Source organism: Ochlerotatus camptorhynchus, unplaced genomic scaffold (assembly GCF_037179485.1).
Source record: "Ochlerotatus camptorhynchus isolate MF236.1 unplaced genomic scaffold, CSIRO-AGI_Acam_v1.1 ptg000023l, whole genome shotgun sequence".
Taxonomy (NCBI): domain Eukaryota; kingdom Metazoa; phylum Arthropoda; class Insecta; order Diptera; family Culicidae; genus Ochlerotatus; species Ochlerotatus camptorhynchus.
Window position 1 is genome coordinate 2,133,674 of NW_027040515.1, and position 18,051 is coordinate 2,151,724.

Genomic DNA, 18,051 nt, shown 5'->3' on the forward strand with positions numbered 1-18,051 from the left:
TGGCGATATTGACGGGCGAGTGCATTTTGCTGCTGCATGGGCCGCAGTTTGACAAACAAAACGTCAACACTGGATCAAGATGGCGGATTGACGGGCAAAGTGCCCAGATTATTTTTTTTACAATCGGTAGCTTCTCAAAACTTTTATCGGTAGGTCGACTTAAGAACCCGTAGAAAATCCAATAAAAAGAAAATGAATTTCATAGTCATTACGGGTGTCACAGGAAGTGATACTCAGAATAAGAGCCATGATAGCCGTACAAATGAAATGGGAATCACTTCACCGTGACGACAAGCGACAAGTTTTCACCGTGAAGTGACATCCGTAATAAGCTCCAAAATCAATACATATTTCTAATGCTAATTTTGACTACACGGAAAACAAAACACAGGCATTGAATTTTTTTCAAGATTACTAAAAATCTGTAATTCTCGGTAGGAAAAGTGAAAAATCGGTAGTTTTGAACCTTTCCCCGCATAAACGCGAACCATAAATTGACCTTACCTAAAATGGTTAAAAATTGTTTATAATCCCTGCTAAACTTTAATTGAAATGGTTATGGAACTTTACATGAATGTTTAATGATAAAGTTTCAACCTTATGTATTATGGTTTTTTGGAACTGGACCTTACAAATAATGGGTTGTTAAGAACCAGTAAGGTCCACGAATGGTTTTGTAACATCGATCAACTTTATGTGGAATATATCGCGAATTGGTTGCCTGTAATTTACTGATTACCAATTCACGATATATTCCACGTAAAGTTGAGCGATAATACAAAACCATTAATGGACCTTACTGACTACCATAACCATTACCATTAATGTTCTCAAATCATAAGTAAAAACGTTCTTCTATAGTTCTCTTTCTGAAAATGTATGGAGAAAACAAGAATTTGGAATGGTAATGGTTCTTAACAACCCATTATTTGTAAGTCCAGTTCCAATAAACCATAATACATAAGGTTGAAACTTTATCATTAAACGTTCATGTAAAGTTCCATAACCATTTCAGTTAAAGTTTAGCAGGGATTATAAACAATTTTTAACCATTTTAGGTAAGGTCAATTTATGGTTCGCGTTTATGCGGGTCGTCTGTGAATCGGTAGACATCCCGAAAATCGGTAGGACTCTAGGACTACCGATAAATAGGTAGGTCTGGCTACCCTGTTGACGGGATCTATTTTTTGCTACATGGGTTTATACACGCAGAAACTTTCCCTGATGCCGTGATGCATTGGAGCCATTCAAATATTACGTAACACAAGAGGGCACAGAGAAAAACACCCCTATTCTGTATTTCGTTTCGAACGAAATTCTCATACAAAAAAATATTTTTTTGTATGAGAATTTCGTTCGAAACGAAATACAGAATAGGGGTGAAAAACTCACCCTAAATTTAAGTTCTTACTTAATTTTGAGTTTTGCATCCCACTCTCACTTTTTGTTGTTGTCAAAAACGGAACGAGAGATTCGACTTTCTCATGACTATCGTTCAATAAGCTACTGGTGAGTATATGAGATATTCTCAAACTTGAGTCAATTGAACTTAATTTTGGGTAGAAAATACTCACGAGTAAGTAATTATTTTTGCCGTAGTCAAATGTAAACTATACTATAAGCGGTTTACTGAAAATTAGCTTATTGAACGGAACATGGGAGATGAGTGAAAAGAACTTAATTTTGGGTAATTTTTCGGTTCCGTGGGGGTAGTCTGGAAATGAGTTATGGTGGTACACAGAAAAAAAGTTGTTGAATTTTACATCCAAACAGCTGCACAGAGATCATTCCGGTTGTGTAATATTACGTTGTAGGATGTACATCGATTTTGCAAACAAAATTACATCCACTGATGTAATATCCCTAGTAAACATAACCATAAAAGAGAGTATAATGAGAGAGACAGAAGGATTAGTAATTTCCATTTAATTCCACTACCTTATTTGCTTATCCTTGACAAATACGCGTATTTCATCTACAATGTGCAGACTTCTTCAATGTCTTGTAATAATACTCGACTGTCGAGTCGAGTATTAGTACAAGACACTGAAGAAGTCTGCACATTGTAGATGAAATACGCGTATCTGTCAAGGATAAGCAAATAAGGTAGTAGAATTAAATGGAAATTACTAATCCTTCTCTCTCTCTCTCTCATTATACAGGTATTCCACTAAAACGCCCACATTCATCAGGATTTATAAAACAGAGCTTAACGACGTGTTCGGGGTATCATCCAAACCATTTGTGGGATACAGTTCGTTTATGGTATTTGTTTATTAGGGATTGTATCTGCTTTTTGCTATTTTTTTTGGCTATCAAGCTGGAGCTGCGTGATAGCTTAATTTTCAAGACTTGACCCATTTGAATAAATTTTGCTTCTATCTTTGACAATACAGCAGAAGGACTAGCCTATGTTGGCCGCTTGAACACTGAATTCCGTATGTATTGTTTCAAGATAGTTATAGAAAAAATGCTGTGATGTGTGCGCGTAGATACATCCGCGTAGTAAACCGATTGAATAAGTAAATCCGTTTCGAACGAAATATCTAAATTATGTAAGTTACGAAAACCGCGCGAATTCCGAAAGCCGTGCGAGACAACCGAAGCGAGAAAAAAAGGCTTATTATCATTTAAAGAGTGCCACCAAAATAAAAGTGATAGCCTATGTTGGCAAGTTGATTAATTTTGGTTTCCTCCCTAAATATTCTACTTATTTTACTGTTGAGCTTTGTTTCAATTTAGTTATTTTACCGCACGTATCAATCATTTCAAGATTTCGCGATCGTACCGAACAAATTCTATACTACAGAAGCTAGAAAGCGTTTGACAAGCTCTACCGAATTGCGTATCACTTCTGCGTAAGCTCCGTAGACATAGGCGCGTTAAATCCGACAGTCGGCAAAGGTTTAACCTGTACCAACACCGCTTAAGGAACGACCTCGAGTCAGTAAAACCGTTTAGAGCTACACATCTAAATTACGTAAGATACGAATATCGCGCAAATTGTGAACGCCACGCGAAACAACCGTAGAGAAAAAAAAACAACTTATTATCACTTAAAGAGTGCCACCAAAATAAATGTGATAGCCTATGTTGGCAAGTTGATTCATTTTGGTTTCCTCCCTAAATATTCTACTTATTTTACTGTTGAGCTTTGTTTCAATTTAGTTATTTTACCGCACGTATCAATCATTTCAAGATTTCGCGACCGTACCGAACAAATTCTATACTACAGAAGCTCAAAAAAAAAACTCTACCGCATTGCGAATTACTTCTGCATAAGCTCCGTAGACGTAGGCGCGTTGATTCCGACAGCCGCGAAAAGTTAAACATGCATCAATACCACATAAGGAAAGATCGATTTTACGTATGGTTTAGTTCATAGATTAACATTGACTGCTGTTTACAAATGTAAGTACTTGAACACTAAGAAATAAGTTAACTCAAATGCTTTAACCGCATATATAAGAGATTTCGCGTATTGAGAGAATTATATAGTAATCGAGTACAACAAACTCAGGGGAATACAATACCTCCAAAAGTTTAAAAGCTATTAATTGTCACATACCTTTACTTTTACTTATTTCCTAAACTATTCCTCTCCTTGTTAATCTGCTTAATAGTATTGGTCTGCCTGCGTTTTCTTGTTAATGTTCAAACCTAAATAAGAAGATTTATTCTACAACTTTAAAGGTTAGTTGCCTCCTAAGCGGACCCCCCGCATCCTAATTCTTTTGTTAATCTACTTAATGTCATTAGACTTTCTGAAGTTTCTTATTTTAGTTCATTTGATGATTATGATATCTCATTAGTCTAATTTAATAAATTATTAAAAGCTCTAATTCACCTAATCAAGCATAACCCATGCTTTATTAAGTACCTGCACTTGTGCTTGTAATCTAAAATTAAACGTGTTTCAAGTACTTTTGATTTTGACCTATACCTATTTATTATATCTTAGTTCGACCCAGGCAACACCTTCATGTGACTAAAATGCTTCCTTTTGAAGTTAGTTTCCTAGCTGATTTTTAAATTATATAGGGTATATGCTCCAATTACGCTCTCACGTTTCCACTATGTTGCACCACAAAAATACATATGGGTATGTCACAATAGAAGCACACCACAGTGGAAATCTCGAGCCACAGTTCAAACACTTATCCCAAATCAAAATGAAGCACATATAAGATTAGTTACAATACCATGTACACAAATGGTGTTTAACGTCGTTTCCTGAGTAATACTTTAAAGAAAACAACAATGAAAGCTTGTCACGCAAATAGAAGGATCACTGTTGGGCACTTACTGAAATACTTCAATAGTACAATTCCCTTGCAAACCCAAATAAATCTATCTGCGTAGAAATAAATAAAATAAGAGTGATTTGCGGCAAAACCCACCAGTATCACACCCAACGTCAGTGCCTATATGTAAGCGTACTACGACGCGGCTCTCAATTTAAGGAGTAACAAGTGTGATACTATCACTGCTAGACTAGATCTTTGGTTCTCTCATGCAGTGGTTTATCAGAGAGGGGGAGCTTAGTAATCCCCATTGCCTGCCCATGACGCCATTCTATCGCGGCATGAGCCCGCAACGCCGGCCATTAACCTACCGTCTCCAATACTCCACTATAAAGCATGAAATTAAGCCCGCCCACCAACAGCAAGGTGCAAAAACTAGCCAAGGGGAGGGCTTGTATCTGCTTTTTGCTATTACATCATTATTTCATACATCAACAAGTTGTCACTTCACCGTGAAGTGACATCGGTAATAAGGGCCAACATCTCTGATCACGCCTTCCTTCGGAAAGGAAGTAAAGCCGGTTCATGAATCGATAGGTAGGGTGAGTAGGAGTGGGAGCTGCCTCCCTGGCGTCGGTAGCATTACAACTGACTTGCCCTGTCTTTATCCAGCTTTAGAAAAAAAAACAATTATAATCAATGTCCGGTGTCTCGCTTGCTTGCTTCATACTGATTTTTGTTTTTTTTCCTTGATTTGTTTTCCGTGCTGAACGCCAGGGAGGATTCTCCTGGATTCATTCTTTACAAAATTTAAGTAGATGTCGAGTCAAAAACTGGAGCAATAGTTCCATAACTTGCACACTTACCCTAGTCGAATAAAATAAAAAGCAAGGTGACTACATATAGGTGTTCTAATGTGTCAAATTCATGATTCAGCCATGTTGGATATTTGTATGGGACAGCGACCGAGTTTGTTTAGAATTTGCTCTAAAACTGCTCTTTTCCCCCGCAACCTCCTCGCCTATATAGTGACAAAGCTGTATCACCATTTATATACCTACCATGATAAAAAGCACATTTATTGATAGAGCTGGAATTAGGGCGTAACAGCTTTTGTAAACAATGACTTCTTTCGATGATTTCTAGAAAGTCTAGTCAACGCAAATCAACATCACCATCGGGTAGAGGAAGACTTCTTATGTTATGTTGGTTTGCATGGGCGTGCCTTGAATTCCTATAAATCATCGAAAGAAGTCATTGTTTACAAAAGCTGTTACGCCCTAATTCCAGCTCTATCTAGAATTTGTCAAGTTATATACTTTATTTCAAGGCTTTTCGTTAAGCTTTCGTGGATTTTTGAATCTAAGAGGTAGCTTAAGTTAGCGTCTGTAAGATACTTTTCGGCCTTGTCGGCACTGAAATCGTTTGGACTGAGGGACAACTCGTGCCAAAGCATTACGGTGGCATCCTTACCGTATACAGCTTCATACTGGAGCAGGAGTTGCGTAACCATGCTAGCACCATATTTGGGCAGAATCTCCTTGGCAGCATTCAACACGTCGACCAGATTGATGCAGCGCTTGTTCAGTAACATCACGTAGAACGTGGCAACATACCGGTACAGCTGAGGTAGATCGATGAGCAGATCGTCGGCTAGTTTAAATAACTGCTCCAGGGCATGCAGGTAGTCGGTCTTGACGATGAGCTTCATCTCGAACATTACCGCAATTACTTTAACGACGATTTCACGAGACTTGACATCCCGTTCAATGTTATCGATTAACAGTTGACTAATGGCGGCGTGGTAGTACTCGGCTGGGATATTGAGATCTTTGAGCATCGCGGCACCTGCCTCGATGTCTGATTGATCCATTTCGATGTTAACAGACTTTACAATCTTCTGTATCTTGATTTCAGTTTCCCTATCGGGAAGCGGAAAGTTTTGCCGGACTGCAACACTCTTTGGCATTGCAAACGGTGGCATACAGGGTGGACCCATTCTACCCGCTGGCGGCGAACCTAACGATAGTGGAATATATCGTTGTTCTGACGACCGGCCGTGGATAGTTGATTGTTGCTGCTGAACAATGCGGTCATGCATTTGGTCATTGCTGGGCCGGGAATTCTTGGTTGGTGTAATTCTAACCGACGACGATAGTTCTCGTGATGAACGGAACGCCCGCTCATCATTTTGCCTTCCACTACTGTCGTACTGATTATACCGGTTGTGTTCCATCATCGTTCCCTTGTGGTAGGAATCTCCGCACACGATATTCCCGTTACGATACCGGTCACGATGTTTTCTATTCCCATATCCATCAGTCCTACTGTCATCTTTGTTCAATGGAGCAAACATGCTACTATTGTTCTTCCAGCCCTGGTAGCTAGCCGCTGATCCGAGCCGGGTTGTTTCCAGATTGCTAGGAATATTGAATCTGTTGGGATCCATTTGTAATTGCGAGCGATTTTTAGGAACAACCGCATCGGGGCTTCTGAGTCTTCCTTGGTCATACACACCGCTGAAAACCGTTGAAACGGCCTTCCGAAAACCGCCTTGCATGTTACTACCTCCTCTGTGACCCACGTCACCGCCACCACCCCGAGAGGGACGATAGTTAGTAGTGTTCAGAGTTTGGTCTTTTTGGGCTTCGTCCTGTATTTCATCTATTGTTTTGGGCTTGAGCTCTTGCCGTCTGGGTTTCCATCCGTTGCAACGCAAATCGATTACATCTTGAATCATGAAACGAATCCTACTGCTAATACGGTATCTATCTTTATCCCGAACAATTTGATCCATCTTCTGGAAATATGAGCTCAAGTCTTGGTGGTTCTCATTTTCAATTTTGGAACCGATTGTAGTCAACAGCTTACATAGGCATTCTAGCGTCTCTTCGTTGTAGCCCCTGGCGTCCTCAGCGAGAAGCAGCTTGATGCAGATGTGCATGATGTTGGATGTTAGCTGACCTGCCTTGTAGAGTTCTCCAATGAACCGTATTGTTCCCACCGCTCTACGCCGCACTTTTTGCTCTTCTTCCTCAAGTTTGGTCTTCAGATCATCGAATTTTTCCTTGTCCAGATTCCTGTTCGCTTTCAGCTGGATTCTCAAGTTCCGCGTGGCACTGTTTTGATCGATGCGGCGTTGTTCAAACTCCGCCTGACACCGTGTTATCAGGCGGTTCTTGAAGCTGATAGGCTTCTGTTCGGACGAAATCACCACCACGGCCACCGTTCCTACTTCTTTGCACATCTTGGCGTAGGTTTCGGAAAATGTTGGCTCGGAGATGGCTTTCTCGAAGACCAGGTTTATGCACCCATTCAATCGCTCGTCGTTATTAATCACAAAGGTGTGCACCTGTTTGACCAGTTTAACGAAGTTTTCCGGTGTCAGTTTATTTAAAATCGAGCGAAACCTTTTGAAAAGTTCCTGTGTATTCCGTTCCTCTTCGTTCAGAACTTCATTATGCTGGAGGTGCCTCGGGCGCCACGCATTTTCGCATTTTGTCAGTTCCACTTCATTCAGCTGAAGGCGGACTATCTTTGCACCCTGCTGGGATGGTCTTATCTGGTTGGCCATATTGAAACCGCTACCTCCTCGATCGCCCATTCTCATAAAGGTTGGTAATAGGGACGCTTCGGTACGGTTCTTCTTGCCATAGCGGTTATCGCTACGCGTTATGTGTGCTGGGCCGTGGCTAGATCTACCCAGGACGATCTCCACACATTTGGACAGATTACTCATTTTTTTCAGGGAATGAGGGGAATTTTTGAGGTGCAGCAATTGAACGAATGAGTACTTCTTCTTGCCAGAAAGATTATGCGGACTCCATTGGTCCGGATTGTATTCGATGAGCGAGCGAGGCTTTTTGATTGGACCTAGCGTAGATTCCTGGACATTTGCTAACGGCGCAGGTGCTAGGATTGGTGCTTTCGTGGGCTGTTCTACCGCCTCTAGGGCGGGTTCCTTAGATAATACCTCGACAGTCACGACTGGCGTACTGATTACGAGTTGTTTCGGCGGCGTGGACTGTCCGGAATGGATTTGTTGTTGATCGTCGTTTTCCTTCGGCGAAACGGCGTTGTAATCTGTCGTAGTAATAGTAACAGTATTATTATCTTTATTTCTAGTAATCGTTATTATTATTATTATTAATAACAGGGCTGGTAGCGGTTGATGTTTACGAAAATAGTGAATGTAGTCACCTCAAGTTTAAAAATGTGACTTATAGAACAATGCGATTTCGATTTTCGTGCAATATTTCGCGAAAGTTCATTCTGCGGAATGATTTGTTTTGCAGTATATTATTCTACAGGAATCCCATTTGACGGATTAACCCTGAATTTATTATTTCTATTATAGTTCTTTTTTAACATGAACAGTCCTTCGTGTTTCCATGGATTTCTATTCTTTGGTACTTGTGAATGAAAATCAAAATGAATTTTTTTTCGCGGTATGATATATTTCACCAAATGGAGCTCTCCAAAATGTTGGCAATCAGCGAGGCATTATTTGCTTTTAGATTGATGCTATTTACGTCATTACAAAATTATCTTGAAAGAACATTTTTAGGGATCATTGCTTCCATTATAGGGCGCAGTACAACTTCGGCAAATTGGACCCTTTTCCCAACAATTAATACAAACAGCTGTTCATTACGTTGACAGTTTTTTGCGTCTACGTAGTTAATGAACAACCCCTTACATTATATATTCTTGCACAGACAAACAGACATAACTCTTGCTTTTCATTGAACATGAATTTAACGGCCAATTTAAATTGTTCTTAGTTGATAGTACCACCGCCTGTGGTACGCATAATAAATTTCCTTGCATTTAACGTTTACACACTACCGCCATCTGTTGAGTGTACTGCCCATGACAGTTTGCGGAACAGATCGCGGTTGATGGTATGATCAATATCATAATGATAGTGAAACTGTTAAACAGTTGATTTGTTTCATGCAGCTGAAGATCCAGAGCCAAAGTGCGGAATGCTCACTATTCCCCTTTTTCCCGTACCTACTTTTTTGTACTGTACTTTAAAACTAGAACGAATTGCAATGTTGGAGTCTGTTAAAATACATTCAACAGATAGCAAATGGGCACTCCCTCGGACCCTCATATTGAACAGATCACTGACCTGCTACCAGCCCGTAGATTGTCATTAATATTCAGACTACGGAGTCAGTAGATTCATTCTAGTCTGAAAATGACAGAACTTACCGGCAGTATCGATTAAATTCTGCTGTTCATCCAGTATCGTCGCTGTATCCGTTACTAAAACAGGAGCTTTGGTATCATCAGGCTCGTTCTCAACCCGTTTCTTTCGGTGCTTCTTCTTCTTCCTGTTCTTTCGACGGACGGCTACCTCCGGTTGTTCCTTCACGCTTAGCTTCTCCAAGCCGGTGGTCTTCACCTTCATATCCACTGGTCGTTCTTCAGCAGCTTCCATTCGTCCAGTCTGCACTTGGATCGCTTCAGGTGTTTTATGCGGAACTGTTTTTTTCTTATTTTGTGGCGACTGTTCTAGAGCCACTACCGCGGGGGAAGACACTACAACCGCCGCAGGTTGAGGAGCTTCCTCTATGTGCGACAGCGGGTGATTGCTACGGTCGCCGATGCAAACACAAGGTTCAGCAACAAACGATAGAGTTGACTCGGCGCTGGATATCTCCGAGATAGTATCTGTATCTTGTATATCCGGAGCATCACCGTCCATTCCGGTGTGAGGCTGCACAACCGGCTGCTTCTTCAGTTGTTGACAGGGTCTGACTTCGACCGACGGGCGATCGACATTGGCGGAAACGACAGGTGTTCCGATGGTAGTAATTTCCACAGCGGTAGCAGTTGGTGTCTCCGCCACTTCAGGCGTTTTAGGCGTAGTTGTTGCTGCTTGATGGGTAGGTTGAGGTTCTTGTGCTACAACCACGGGGGAAGGCACTACTACCCTCGGCGGTCGATGAACTTCCTCTACGTGCGGCAGAGGGCGACGGATGCTGGCGCCGGCATAGACGAATGGTTTAGCGTTGATCGATAAGGTTGACTTGGCAACAAATTTCTCCAAAGCATCACCGTTCATTTCGGTAAGAAGAGCCGTTGGAACGTTTGGAACCGACGGTGGAGGTACGGACTGTAGCCCTGCCGGCGATCGGGCCATATTGAACAGTTGTCTCTGGCCAGAATGTACGTGTGTTCGAGGAGAATTTTCCGGTGTTTCCTGGTGGGAATAGAACAAATAATTATCATATTCGGTTGCTTGGGCCAGTGAAATTTCAATTAAATTTCGAAGAATAATGCTATGGTTTGCTAGAGGTGGTGCTAAAATTCTGGCCGATAGTGAATCACTGTAAATATTTACAAGAAAATCTTCATGCGTGCCCGGATAGATAATTGGAATTGCTCGGGAACGACGATTTTTCTTTTGGTGAACTGTAGAAGCCAGAGCGGGTACCGGTGGAGCCGCCGGGTGATTACCAGGCATCAGCTGGGGCTGTAGCTGCTGAGCTCCATTGATTTGACCGGGATTCAGCTGGTGTTGGTCCATCGGCGGTATTTGGCCGGGCTTACCGATAACAGGAGCCCCAGATTGGAGCGTGTGATGGACCGGCGGTGGATGCATTTGATGCATCATAAGAAATGGCGATACGTTGGCCATAGTGCCCGGTGACATTGGAGCCTGCGGAATAATCGTTAGCGGATGGGGATGATTAGAGCTTCCATTAGGAGTTCTGAAATTGATAATGCTTACATGAATGTGTGGCGCAAAATACTGATGATAGGGAACCATTCCCGGTGACACCGGGCCATACTTAACCCAAGGGTTTACCGTTGGATCATATGGCCATGGAAAAAATGGCGGCGGCATCTTCTGATACATACCACCACATCGAAACAGATCTGGCTGATTCATTATAATGAATATTTTACAGTTAAGATGTTTAGGATATTACAAATTACAATTCATATAACACAACCGTTGTCAACGTCGAAAACTTAATTACGGAAGAGACTAATCAAAGGTGGTGATGTCGGCGAATGTAAATTTTTTTTTGATGTTTTGAAAAAGCTTAAAATGAACAAAATCGGTTACCATGGTATCATAGAAAATTCGGAGAGATTGATTTCCTCAACGTTGGCAATGCCTGTATCGGTTGGCTACGCTTCGTTAAGCTACGCAATGAATGCGGTCAAGTTACGCAAATTAACCACTTCATTCGAGCAGATAAAATGACGTTTACTACCACTCGAACTTTGAAATGAAACATTATTTTGAGATTTTTTCTTCTAGAACCTCGAAAAAAGTAACCAACATTTGTGCGTTTCACAAAAAAATAGAAATTAGTTGGTCCAGTTTTGTGAAATCGCTGGTAGAAAGTCACGCCAAAACTGCTTGACAAAGTGGTCAATTGACGAGTGCACGAATGGATTTGAGTTCACTCACTCGACAAAAAGTGACACAACAGCGGGGCCCTGTTTACTAAAAATGAACACATATGTGTTCATTTTTAGTAAACAGGGCCCCGCTGTTGTGTCACTTTTTGTCGAGTGAGTGAACTAAAATCCATCCGTGCACTCGTCAATTAGGTTCTGCAGCGTGACGTCACAAATGAACTCAGTGTTAATAGGCTGAACCTTTTTGACAGTTCAGTGGTACTGTTTACAAGCACTTAGTCGTTTTTTCGAAAAAAAATTTCTAAAGTTTCTGAATTTTAACTTGAAAATTGTCGAGGAACAGCGCGTTGCAAGGATGTTGCTCGTGAACATTGCAGAAATGCTGTTTACATCTCACTGCAGTCTGAAAAATTATCGAGAAAATCCACCCAAGAAAAAATCGACTAAGTCCACGTAAACAGTACCACTGAACTGTCATCAGATTGAGGTTAACCCCGACGGTGCAAAACCTAATTGGCTACACGCAAGATGCATTATTAGGATACACTGAACGAAAACATCCGCAATATTTCGAATGATTATTGCATTAGGTCGTACGAATAAAAGCGTTTACTTTACTTTTCCCGTAAGAAAAGCACGGGAAAAAGTAAACTCTTTTTATTCATACGACCCATTGTTTGAGACGTTTAATAATATGCTTTCGAATTTCAGATTATTACCTTATGGTTGAATTCGTCATCAGCTGATGGGCATCCAAATGACTGTCATCCAAATACAGGATGATATTGATTTGAAAATTTGCTGTACATCTTATACCTTGTACAGACATACAAAGTACACTGTTGTACTACCGTTGTATTTCTTTATACCTTGTACAGACATACAAAGTACACTGTTGTACTACCGTTGTATTTCTTTAAGCTTGTACCTCAAATTGTACCTTTTGAGGTACTCGATTAAAGGAGTACAACGGTACTGCTTTGTATGTCTGTCAATGGTATTACAGCGCTCATAGGACAACAATTTAAATGCTTTAAATTAGATATATTTTTCGATTGTTTGCATTTTCATATTGAATAGCCATGAACTGTAATTTCAACATGGATGTTTGCACCACGAAATAGACAATCTTCGGTTTCCACGCTTTATGGGGTGTTGACATCTATGCGGATTTGCTACCCGGATGAACGTGAACCATAACTTGATCTTACCGAAAATGGTTAAAAATTGTTTACACGGATAGAACTCTCCTTATACCTTTTGGCAAATTTCTATTGTTGATTATTCATAAAATGTATAAGTCAAGTAATAAGCAGAAGCCTTGCAAAAAGTTAATGAAGCTCATGTGTCAAATGAAATGTATAAGAAAAGGGCGAGAGGGCTAGGTCACACATACCTTTTATGCATTCTTGTAGGACCTATGTGGTTTGTCTTATGGAATGTGGCTGATGCTTTGGCAAAAATGTATAAGTGAAACACATGAATAAAATAATTGATTTTCGTTTCGTGTATAATCCCTGCTAAACTTTAACTGGAATGGTTATGGAACTTTACATGAACGTTTGTGTGATAAAGTTGTAACCTTATGTATTATGGTTCTTTGGAAGTGAACCTTACAAATAGTGGGTTGTTAAGAACCATTACCATTCAACATAGTTGTTTTCCTGAGAGAGGCAACCAATTCGCTATATATTCCACAAAAAGTTGATCGATGTTACAAAACCTTACCGACTACCATAACCATTACCATTAAAATTCTCAATCATAAATAAAATGGTTCCAATTTAATTCATTTTCCAAAAATGTGTGGAGAAAACAAGAATTTGGACAACATATTATTTGTAAGGTTCACTTCTAAAAAACCATAATACATAAGGTAAAAATTTTATCACACAAACGTTCATGTAAAGTTCCATAGCCATTTCATTTAAAGTTTATCAGGGATTATAAACAAGTTTTAACGATTTATGGTAAGTGTCGTGACGGCAGCCTTCAATGCACATCCAATCGGCTCCACTATCGTTAACAGAATGCTCGAAATTCATTAAAAGCTTTCCGTTGATGCGATGTGCGGGTCGACTTTCACGAGGTTCAAGTTCAGAGCTTTTTCTCTCTCTTTATTTCAACACGAACATAAAGCTCGATCGTATCCGTTATACGGTATTCGTTTTCCGCATATAACCGATTATCATTCAGTTTCGATCGTTTGTTTCGTTATCGTTAGGGGTGTATCCTAGGGTGTATCCACGTTTGAATAGCGCGTTCGTTGCACGTTCAAATAAATAGCATCATTTTATTCATAATATAACCTACATCTACTACATTATTCCCCTTGTCTACTCTCATGTCAGAAGCTGTCAGTTTCTTTGTTAATTAAAAGTAATTCTACACTATCTCATCAACCTTTCAAATAATAACCAAATGTATGAATCCGAAAGCAGCTGTTTTTAAATGTACACAACATTTTCAATTCTTCGAGATTCAGAATGTTATTCCATGCCTCGTACCATAAAATAGATAATATGTCATCAGAGCTTGCTCCTTCTTTTCCAAATAATTTAGATCAGTTATTCAATCTACTTATTTTCTTTGAATTATGATTTATATGTATGAACCATGTGGCTACAAACCCATACACACAAAGAACAAAAATTGTTGCAATAAAAATAATGCATTATCAAATTAAAAGTTTCGCAAATTTCGTAGTTTTAACTACGAAAATATTCAAATGAAAAGTTATTGTTTTGTTTTGAAAGTGTTTCTTTTACTCTCGACTCGTTATTTTAAAAGCGCATTCTTTTAAAATAAAAGTTGATCAACTTTCAAAAATACCTTTTCATAGCGATGTTTTTGGCAACACTTGACCTCCATTTGGCGCTAAATTTGAGTTGACGTCGATTGATGGAGGAATGGTTTTGGCTGGCTTCCATAGGAGTTTTTTGAGTATGGTAATTGATTCAACGGTAAGTTTAATAAACTACGAAACCATAATTGATGATGATGAATCTATTTATGAAACGTAACCAATAATTTCATCTCCACAGATCAACGTATTTAACTCGGTATTCAAGGCGCTTAGTGAAGAGCTCCATTCTGATCTTGAATTTGCTCATCTTCCGTGGGAATAATCTGACAACCATCTACTAAATCTACAAGCTGCATACAGGTATAGCTCCAATCACCCATAATTGCTAATTGTACCATTCTCAAGACTTGTAGATTTACAAGAAATAACTAAAGGTTTCCAATATTGATTTGTATCTTTCTAATTTGCAGTCTAAATACCCGGAACAGGTACCAGTTGCAGGATGAAGCATCCCATCAGCTGCAGTGGAAGTCTCGGAAACCGGGTAGACATAACTTGAATAACATATTTATAGAATATAGTATATACTATTAAATATTATCAAGAAATTAAAAATAATATAAATAATTAAAAAAAATATTATATTGAAAATGCTTGTTTTTAAATCGACAACATTTATTTTTCCTATTCAAAGTGGCACATTTTATTTACACTATATTAAACTTTCATGTCAAAAGCTTGTTTGAAACACGCTGTTAATTTAAATACTGCCATGCTTTCAATTTGACAGTTCTACAACTCGATTTGAAAGTTTCAACTTTTAAAAGTAGGGAGTGGGCAACTTTTGAATTGACAGTTAGATTACTTTCATTTTGAAAGCTACACAGCAAAAAAAATGTAATATCGATCAACGTAATTCAAGCTGATGTATGAAATAATGATGTAATAGCAAAAAGCAGATACAATATTACATCAATGGATGTAATTTTGTTCGCAAAATCGATGTACATCGTACAATGTGATATTACACAACCGATGGATTGACCTGGTTGCATCAGTTTCGATGTAATATTCAACAACTTTTTTTGCTGTGTAGCCGCTTTCTACCAAAAAGAACCAATGCAAACTTTTAATTTCACCAATGGTTTTTTTTAATTTTAATAATGATTATTTTTTGTGTGTACAAACAATCAATCACAATTCACTTAGTTAGTTTTGTGCCTTTCCGTTTATTTTTATCATGCTATTACCATTAATTTAATTTGTCTCCACCCTGCTTGTAGTCGAGTGATTTATAGAGTGCAGTGGTATGCACCGATTAAACTCAATAGAGACCTCCCGCGCCTTTACTTCTGCATTAATTTTTTTTATAGTTATAGTGTTCTTTTGCCCATTTTTTTTCCATTGACTTTCATTAACATTCACTTTTTCCATTTACTTGTGTCCTTTTTCCCATTTTTTTTCTGTATTGGCTCCCTTCACCAGTTTTATTGTCATAGATACCATTCACTTTTTCCATTGTTTTTTGTTATAGGGTCCTCTCGCCTTTTTTTGCTTATTTTTTTTTCTCTACAGGGTGCATTCACCCGTTTCATTGTCAAATATGCCTCTCGCTTTTTCCAGTTTTTTTTTTTTTAGGTTAATCTCGCCTTTTTTTGCTTATTTTTTTTCATAGGGTCCTTTCGCCCGTTTCATTGCCATAGGGACCTCTCGCCCTTTTCTTTTTTGGCTTCATAAAATTTTTTTGCTTTAGGGGTTTCTCGTCCTTTTTAGCCATAGGGACCTCTCACCCTTTTTTTTTCTTTTTGGCTTATTTTTTTTCAATGGATCTCACTCGCCCTTTTATTTTTTTTGCCTCATCATATGTATACTCAACTATTTATCACCCTAAACGCAATGGAAATCTTGCATTTTAACCCACTTTTTAACCCACTCCACCCTTTTTTTCCAAACTTCCATGCGCACTAACCTCAGGTGTCGCCTCTCCACTTTTTTCTAAAGTTCACTAACCACATATTGTATCCGCAAGCCACAATTTACATCCTGAAAACTTCCTTCACTTTGGTTACCCTCTTCGTACTTTTCAAAAATGGCCGTTCGCAATATAGACAACATACTTACAAATTCAAAAGCCAAATCCACCTACCTCCTGCGCCATTGTCGTGACGGCAGCCTTTCCGTACTTCAATGCACATCCAATCGTCTCAACTATCGTTAACAGAATGCTCGAAATTCATTAAAAGCTTTCCGTTGATGCGATGTGCGGGTCGACCTTAACGAGGTTCGAGTTCAGAGCTTTTTCTCTCTCTTTATTTCAACACGAACATAAAGCTCGATTGTATCCGTTATACGGTATTTGTTTTCCGTATTTAACCGATTATCATTCAGTTTCGATCGTTTGTTTTGTTATCGTTAGTATCCACGTTTGAATAGCGCGTTCGTTGCACGTTCAAATAAATAGCATTATTTTATTCATAATATAACCTACATCTACTACATCTACATCTACATCAAGTAATGGTTCGCGTTTATGCGGGTAGCGCTAGTGTACTAGCAACCACAAACGAAGTGACAGACGGAGTGGCTCGAAAACTTTGGTGACTAACCTGCTATTGCAATTTTTCAGTGTACCACATGGCAACACCACTACTACTGGATTGTACCACATGGCAACACTACTACTGGATTGAACTATAGTTGCTACACGAAACGAAAATCAATTATTTTATTCATGTGTTTTACTTATACATTTTTGCCAAAGCATCAGCCTTATACATTCCATAAGACAAACCACATATGTCCTACAATAATGCATAAAAGGTATGTGTGACCGCTTATACATTTCATTTGACACATGAGCTTCATTAACTTTTTGCAAGGCGTCTGCTTATTAGTTGACTTATACATTTTATGAATAATCAGCAATAGAAATTTGCCAAAAGGTATGAGGAGATTTCTATCCGTGTAGAATGTTTTGGTTCTATCTCTTTCATTCTACTCAAAACTGAAATGCATAAAAAAATGACAAAATGATATACACTCTTTGCACACTGTCAAAGAATCATTGAACACAAAATCAACTTTGTGCAAAACCAAAACAAAAATACTATCCCATCTGGTGGATGATGGCACAAGCTTCTAAGAAAATTCTATTACAGCGAACCACATTATTTTAATTGATTTCTTCGCCAGTTAGTCGTCTGTCACTTCGTTTGTGCTAGCAACCCAGCACGAATTTCAGTTGCTCTTGAAATCTTATGCTCGTAGACGCTGATGCTCTGTTTACATTACGCTGCCCTAGTAAAGTTGGAATGGTTATTTTGCTTAATGACGTGTTCGGGGTATCATTAAAACCATTGATTCGTGGAATAGTTCAGCCGTTTGAGTTATCGTTCGTTTACGGTATTTTTTTATTAGGGTTCATTCGACAGCGAGCATTACGTATTTCAATTGAGGTCCGTTCGCTTCTCATATCAATATTCATCCTGTATTCGAGAGGATCTGATTACAAAACATCCGTATCCGTCATTCGGTTGCAGCTATCATTCGAAAAAGCTATTTCGATGTTTCGATTTGAATAGTCTGAGGTTTCATTCGAACAGAGTATGATGT

General features: G+C 39.1%; 1 protein-coding gene across 1 annotated transcript; it reads right to left on the reverse strand.

Annotated features, from left to right (window-relative positions):
* Window positions 1-5,550: 5,550 nt before the first annotated feature.
* Window positions 5,551-11,151, reverse strand: LOC135706579 (eukaryotic translation initiation factor 4 gamma 3-like). The gene is made up of 4 exons (XM_065228236.1): window positions 10,990-11,151; window positions 10,693-10,917; window positions 9,465-10,458; window positions 5,551-8,327 (listed from the first exon to the last, which is right to left on the reverse strand). Exons 1-4 carry the CDS (start codon window positions 11,149-11,151, stop codon window positions 5,551-5,553), a joined length of 4,158 nt encoding a protein of 1,385 aa, XP_065084308.1.
* Window positions 11,152-18,051: the final 6,900 nt, after the last annotated feature.

Excerpts from the sequence above, each read along its gene's own strand:
- LOC135706579 (XM_065228236.1), bottom strand. The coding sequence starts at position 11,151 with ATGAATCAGCCAGATCTGTTTCGATGTGGTGGTATGTATCAGAAGATG. Across the intron at positions 10,918-10,989 it reads ATTTTGCGCCACACATTCAT|GCTCCAATGTCACCGGGCAC; the intron begins GTAAGCATTATC and ends ATTATTCCGCAG. Across the intron at positions 10,459-10,692 it reads ATCACCCGGCGGCTCCACCG|GAAACACCGGAAAATTCTCC; the intron begins GTACCCGCTCTG and ends TATTCCCACCAG.